General features: G+C 39.6%; 1 protein-coding gene across 2 annotated transcripts; it reads right to left on the bottom strand.

The window, feature by feature from the left end:
- Window positions 1-1348: 1348 nt before the first annotated feature.
- Window positions 1349-3182, bottom strand: LOC103700452 (inorganic pyrophosphatase 2-like). 2 transcript variants are annotated; one of them, XM_089925813.1, is made up of 4 exons: window positions 2914-3159; window positions 2704-2825; window positions 2409-2610; window positions 1349-1940 (listed from the first exon to the last, which is right to left on the bottom strand). In XM_089925813.1, the coding sequence occupies exons 1-4, from the start codon at window positions 3049-3051 to the stop codon at window positions 1500-1502; spliced, it is 903 nt and encodes a 300-aa protein (XP_089781939.1). In that variant the 5' UTR covers window positions 3052-3159; the 3' UTR covers window positions 1349-1499. The 2 variants fall into 2 exon arrangements, with proteins under 2 accessions (XP_089781939.1, XP_089781937.1); XM_089925811.1 differs by having other exon boundaries at window positions 2409-2825; window positions 2914-3182.
- Window positions 3183-6559: the final 3377 nt, after the last annotated feature.

Here is a 6559-nt window from a genome sequence, read left to right as displayed (position 1 = left end):
AATTATAATATAGGGAACTTTTAATTGATTCAACTCCCCCGTTCCCTAAATCTTTTCTTTTCTTTCTCTTTTTCTTTTTCTAATTAATTAACTCACCATTTATGTGTATTAGGGACTCCTTTGCATGAGTACAAGGTCCCTTTTAGCTTGATCTAGGCTTAATACTCTATTATAGCATGAAATCCCCTATTTTCCACCCGGATGAACAGTAACCCGGACCGACAGCCGGTTACTTCATCCCGGGTTTGATCCACTTTCCAGACTCCAAATTTAATGAAATTTTTACCTAACATTCTACACTCATAGAGGATTCCAAAGAGATAACATGCATCATCATCGGAGGCCGTTTGACCCCCTAAATAATTCACCAAAGTTGGGACTTCGACACAGTTTTTCCGTAGTGCCGGAAAAATTTGTTAAAATCCGATTCTTCCTCTTTTAACCGCCTCTACAACCCTTATCCGACCCCTCTAGACTATATTCACCCTTTGTATAGCCTAATGTTATCAAAAGACTAGATAGGGATGGACATTTACCTTTTTCTTTTTGGAAATCGAGGTCCTTGCGTAGAGGGGAAGGAGATCTACGTTTTTCCCTTCAGCTGGAAGTGCAACCGGGATCCCTTTCCTCCTCGAATCCCCTTCCTCTTCTTCTTTCTTCTTCTTCTTCTTCTCTTTTTCTTTCTTTCTTTCCTCTGTTTCACGCCTGAGAACCCCCTCCCTCTTTCTCTCGGTTTCACCAGCTCAAACCCTCCAATTAAATCACATCAAAACACTATTCACCCTTTGTTTAATATTATTAAATTCCCATTTTGCCCCTAACACTTCAACATATCTACCGTTATGCCATTAACTTTTGATTCCTTCCAATTTTACCCTTACCACTTCAATGCATCTACAACTATGCCATTATCTTTTGATTCCTTCCAATTTTACCCCTTATATCAATTTTAAAGGACTATTCTATCCCTTTTTATATATAAAAAAAAAAAATTTGGGGTTATTACAGCAGACCCCCCCAAGCGGGGGTCAACCGAGCAGATCCCCCGAGCGGGGGTGGCCCAGCCCGCGCGTCCAGCGCTGACGGGGGGAGACTGGTGCCCTCACGGGTTTGCCCTTCAAAAGGCGCCTCGAGAGGAAAGGATTTCCACCCCCCCATTTAAGGCATGGAACTTTTCCGCTACTAGCCGATGTGGGACTAAATTCAAGGCCCCCTCCCCTCCCCACAACACCCTTCATTTTGTAGGAGGAAGACTAGATGTATCAGTTGAGGTCGTCCCAGTGAGGTCGTCCCGCTCTGATACCATGATATGAAGATTGAGAAGAGAACAGAGGAAGAAGATGAAATGTAGAAGAAGAAGAATATATTTTCATTACCCATCGCACATCGGTTTACTTGATAGGGTATATATAGAGATCGGAGAGATCATAGTTGTCAGAAGGTTGTTAGGATTTTGTTGCCCAGCTGGTTTGTTGAAGATCCTTTAGACACAACGCTGTTTAGGAGAACGTTTCACCGAAACATTTGAGCCGGGACGTGTGTTGAAGTGCAAAGCTTAACCCGATGGCTTTGTCCAGCTGGTCATGAGCTGGTCCGCTGGTAAGGGCTTCATTGGGTGACGCAGGAATGGTCTCGAGCTTGCAATCTCCTGAGAATAATTGGGCAGCATTGTTGTGATCGGCAATGTTCGACATGTTGACGAGCTGCAGGAGGGTTCTTTCAATTTCCTCACCATTGCTCCATTCATGGACCTCAGCCTTGAGCTGCTGAGGGTTGTCGCAGATGAGCTGCCACAGAGGGTAATTCTTCCTTGGCATGGCATAGTCTTCTTCACTGAACTTGAGAGAAGGGCAGTAGTCACCCTTCCCGTCGCCCAGGTAAATGAATCGCTTCTTTCCATCTGCAGGGGCCTGTGCTTGGATTCGTTCGATGATCTTGCCCTGTATTTGGCAAAAAATCAGGATTAGATTGGCAGCCAAAAGAATAAAAGAATCAAGAGCCAGAACAGGGCTATAGCAACTCAAGGCCCTGTTAATCTCTAAATACATTATTTTCAGTTATATTGCAAATGTATTGGTGGAATTTCGATAAGAGGATTCTAAATTAGATTACGATGGTCTGGACGTCTACGTCAATGCTTTCTGTTTACTTTGTTCAAAAAGGAGGGCCAAAGTAGGAAACTGGCTAAACTCTATTTTAAACCTTCAAAGTTCGAAACAAATTACCGTTACTCTCTTTTTCTTTCCCTAAAACATTATGGAAAGGAGGATGAAGAAAAGCCACCACTTAAATATCAGAGAAAATTATAGAACTTTAGAACCATTAATGAAGTTATGGCTTGAAGAGGCACTATACATCATACTGAATAAATAATTAAGCAAAGAAGGTTTTCTTAAAAAAATAGTTACCTTGCACATGTTTGGAGGGCAGAGGCTGCAGCCATGAGAAGAGGTGGTGAAGTCATGGTAAGGGAAGATCCTGAGCCTCCCCTCCTCGTCCATATAGCTTGGATTGGTATTGATCTCCGAGAAATACTCAAGAAGCCCATGGTGTTTGAGGACTGTCACGACGAAGAAGAGGTTGGCATCACTCACCACCCTCAGATCACACCTAAACCAAAAGAAGAACAAGCCATCAATGGCGTACAGCACAACATAATGCCTGAACAATGGAAAAGGACCCGACCAAAACAAGAAAGCGTACCCAAGATCATAAGCCGATTTGATGGCCGTGATGACGTGAGGGTCCAATGGAGCCCTTTTCAGGCAATCTGCAATTTCTTCGATGGTCTTCCCCTGTAAATGTAGCTCCTTCATCATCCTGTCCTGCAAGAGTTGCGAAGCATAAGGTGAGTTGAGTATGATATATAGGGAAGAAGAGAGCAGTGTTCGCGAGAGATATTGGTGCTCAAACCATGAGAGAATTCCACGGCATGGTCGGGAGGAGGTGCTCATAAAGCTCGGTGGCGCCGAGCTGGTCGACGACCCAGTTATCGCTGTCGCAGTCGATGATCGTCTTGTCGAAGTCGAACATCACGACGATCCTCGCCATTGAATCGAGATCAAGCTGAAGAAACCTTTGGAACTATGAGATTTTTGAGGTCCCAATGGATTTGGGGAGGGGCATATATAGGGAGCGGAAGATGCCAAAGGAATATTACGCGCCATGTATCGTGATGGGAATAAAACTCAGTGGAATCCTATTATGGGTTGGTTTTCTTTTTTTGAATATCTGTGGGTTTATACTAAAGGTGGGTGGAATAACCGGTTCGGGTGGGATAGGATGGGGATTCTCGGGAGGAGCACGGATCCTTTTTGCGGGAACGCGTGCATCGCACGCCGTCACATAATCTCACGGGTTTTGAGCCGTTGGACGGGGGAATATTCCGCATAGGAGCTTCGGAATCTTTCCGGTTCTTTACATAATTTGTTGAGTTATTTTTAGATAGATACCCTTCTAAATATCAGATTTTATATAAATATCCTTCTAAAATTGATATTTGTATGCATACTCTCATAAAATTTTATTATTTTACAAATGCTCCTCATATAACGATTGTTCTAATGATATTAAGAAAAATTATATTTATATTAATTAAAAATAAAATAAAATTTTAAAATTCCTTACTGTCCTTGTCTTTTTCTCCTACCGTCAGAGATCTTCATCCATGGCTCTCTGGAACTCTAACTGTGCATTTTTCAATCCAAAAAGGCCATTCTGTCCCAACGGAACGGTATCAGCTGTTTGATACCGGTCCTTTTTTCAGCAATCCGGATCTGCCAAAATCCAGACTTCATTTCAAACTTGCTAAAGATCGGCAGGATCTTTCTCAGGACTACCGTCCTGCCTCAGCCGGCACCGATCTATTTGCATGTCTACCCATTAAGAATATTTTAGTCATTTTAATTTAAAATTATTAATTTTTTAGCATCGTTAGATAGCATAGGTACATATGAAAAAAAACAAAAATAAAAATAGAGTATAATAGCAAAACAAGTGTTTTACGAGGATATACATACAAATATCAATTTTGGAAAGGTATTCATGAAAAATCCGATATTTAGGAGGGTATTCATGCAAAAAAATCCTAATTTGTTTTAGTGCAAGGAGAAGGAAGAAGCAAAACATACACGACTAGTTTGAATTGCGAGAAAAGAAGAAAAAACTATTTTTTTAAAAAAAAGAATCAACTTGCTTTGAGATCTATTCGATGGGTGATCCAACGGTGGAATTGCATGAAGGACGGTGGATCCTTCTTTCGAGTGAAAAAGATACGATGCCAACCGGTTGAAGGTGTGGAGTTGCTGACTTGCTGTAACCATGGATGCAAATAAAAGGAGCTCAAGTTTCCCCATATTTAGCGGTGGAAGGGAGGGGGGCTCAGCCTGTACCTTCTTTGGCGAAAACTGGAGGGAAAAGGGAGTGGAAGATGCGGTTGACGGTTTACGCCCAGGGATTAGCTTATGCTGCTAAATATGGTTTTGGCTCCGCGCCGATACGAATTCTTATGGGAGCCTACTGTTTCTCAAGCAAATTCATGAGACAGGGAAGCAATGCTTCGTTAACCAAGAAAAATTACTCGAGAAAGTTACCACGTTGCTTCATCGTGGGGGCATTTGGTAACCCTAACAGAATCACCACAGTGATCTAAAATCCCCGATGATTCAAATACTAGGATGATTTGATCCCAGTGATCTAAGATCAATATGTTTAGTAGACCATGGTTCAGTGATTAAAAATCTCAGGGTATCCATAAGTAACTTGTTTGGTATGGTACGGAGATCTAAGATTACTGACCACATAATACCACAAATACCCCTGATATATCTTAGATGGATTTTTTATATATTTTTAATTCTCATGAATCAAAAATGTAAATCAATATGTTAATTCCTATAATAGCTCCATAGTTTTGTCACATATTCTACTTTTAGTAGCCCTTATCATATAGTTATTAATCATATAAAATATATTATGATAAAATATTAATATATTTATAGAATATATTAATTATTAATATATTCTATAAAAATATATTTATTACTCCTATAAATTATTAATCTCATAAAAATATGTTATTTTTCATTATAAAATTAATATTTTTATTTATACTTATGATAGATTTTTAATACTAATAATTATTTTGATGAGGAAAATAAGATAAATAGGAGTAATATATTAAATATTTTCATTATATAAATATAAAATATAATAATATATTTCTACTATAATTTAAAATTATCCTTCAATAATAATAGGATAATAATATGATTAGTAATATATTATACTATAATATATCATTAATATAATATATAATATCAACATAATATTATATATAACATTGACATAATGTATTGATGGTATATTGATATATCAATTTTTTTGCTAAATTGAGGGATATTTTTGTCTTTAACTTTCAACCCAGGATCACTGCCCTGGGGTAATCTTAGATTTCCGACCTCAAGGACGGATATCCTCACCGAGTTGGGTGGTGATTTGAGGAGTGGAGGTGATTTAGGATCATCGCCACATAGGATCACCGTGGTGCAACCAAACACGGTGATCTCATCACCTCCACCCACATCACTCTTAATCCTGGAACGATTACCCCATATCAAACGCTCCCTATGGGGTACAATTGACGATGCCTGTTCAAAGGCAGCGACGAGAATACAAACACGCGCTGAGGCCTGAGTGTCTTTTTGAGTTACTCAAAGCATTTTCCAACACCGAATATGTGCCATAAAATTGCTTGATAGGAGGTGTTTGGGGCGCCAATATACCTAGTTGGACGGTCATAGTCAAAAATACAGAGTTTGTGAAGAGAATACGTTTATGATGTTTTCCTATTACTGGCTGGGCATAAATAGCCACTGTACAAAGCTTTAGATCCTATAGTTTAGGACTGATTGACTAACTGTAAGGAAACTACAGCTGTCAAGATATAATCACATATTTACAGGGATTCTAGTAATTCTAGTCTATCTGTACAGCTAGCAGTAGAGACAAATTAGGGGCTAGAATATTGGAGAACCAACTTGGAGATAATTACTCCTGATTGTCAACACTCCCCCTCAAGTTGGTGCATAGATGTCGCTTATGCCTAGTTTGTCAAGACAGTCATTAAATGCTTGGTTTGACACTGCCTTGGTCAGCACATCAGCAAGCTGGTCTTGAGATCGAACATGAGGAACTTCAATCAATTTTTCATCCAGTTTCTCCTTGATAAAATGCCTATCAACCTCAACATGTTTAGTTCGATCATGTTGGACAGGATTATGAGCAATATCACATGCTGCCTTGTTATCACAATATAACTTCATGGGGCTGACTTGCTTAATATGTAAATCTTGCATCAGATTTCTGATCCACAACATTTCGCATATTGCCTTAGCCATTCCTCTGTATTCAGCTTCAGCACTAGATCTCGCAACTACCTCCTGTTTTTTACTTCACCAAGTAACCAAATTTCCTCCTACAAACGTGAAATAGCCAGATGTAGAACGTCTATCTTGAACAGACCCAGCCCAATCTGCATCTGTATAACCGTTAATATCCA

This window comes from Phoenix dactylifera, chromosome 1 (assembly GCF_051530095.1).
Source record: "Phoenix dactylifera cultivar Ajwa chromosome 1, Ajwa_hap1_PhDact_Kaust_v1.1, whole genome shotgun sequence".
NCBI lineage: Eukaryota > Viridiplantae > Streptophyta > Magnoliopsida > Arecales > Arecaceae > Phoenix > Phoenix dactylifera.
Note: the sequence above shows the minus strand (reverse complement) of the source record. Positions and strands in the feature narration are given on the sequence as shown.

What these genes read in the sequence shown, in the direction of transcription:
- LOC103700452 (XM_089925811.1), bottom strand. Translation starts at nt 3,051, where the DNA reads ATGGCGAGGATCGTCGTGATGTTCGACTTCGACAAGACGATCATCGAC. An exon ending in TGCCGTGGAATTCTCTCATG is followed by an intron (nt 2,826 to 2,913) that starts GTTTGAGCACCA and finishes CAACTCTTGCAG; the next exon opens with GACAGGATGATGAAGGAGCT. An exon ending in GCCCTCCAAACATGTGCAAG is followed by an intron (nt 1,941 to 2,408) that starts GTAACTATTTTT and finishes TGCCAAATACAG; the next exon opens with GGCAAGATCATCGAACGAAT.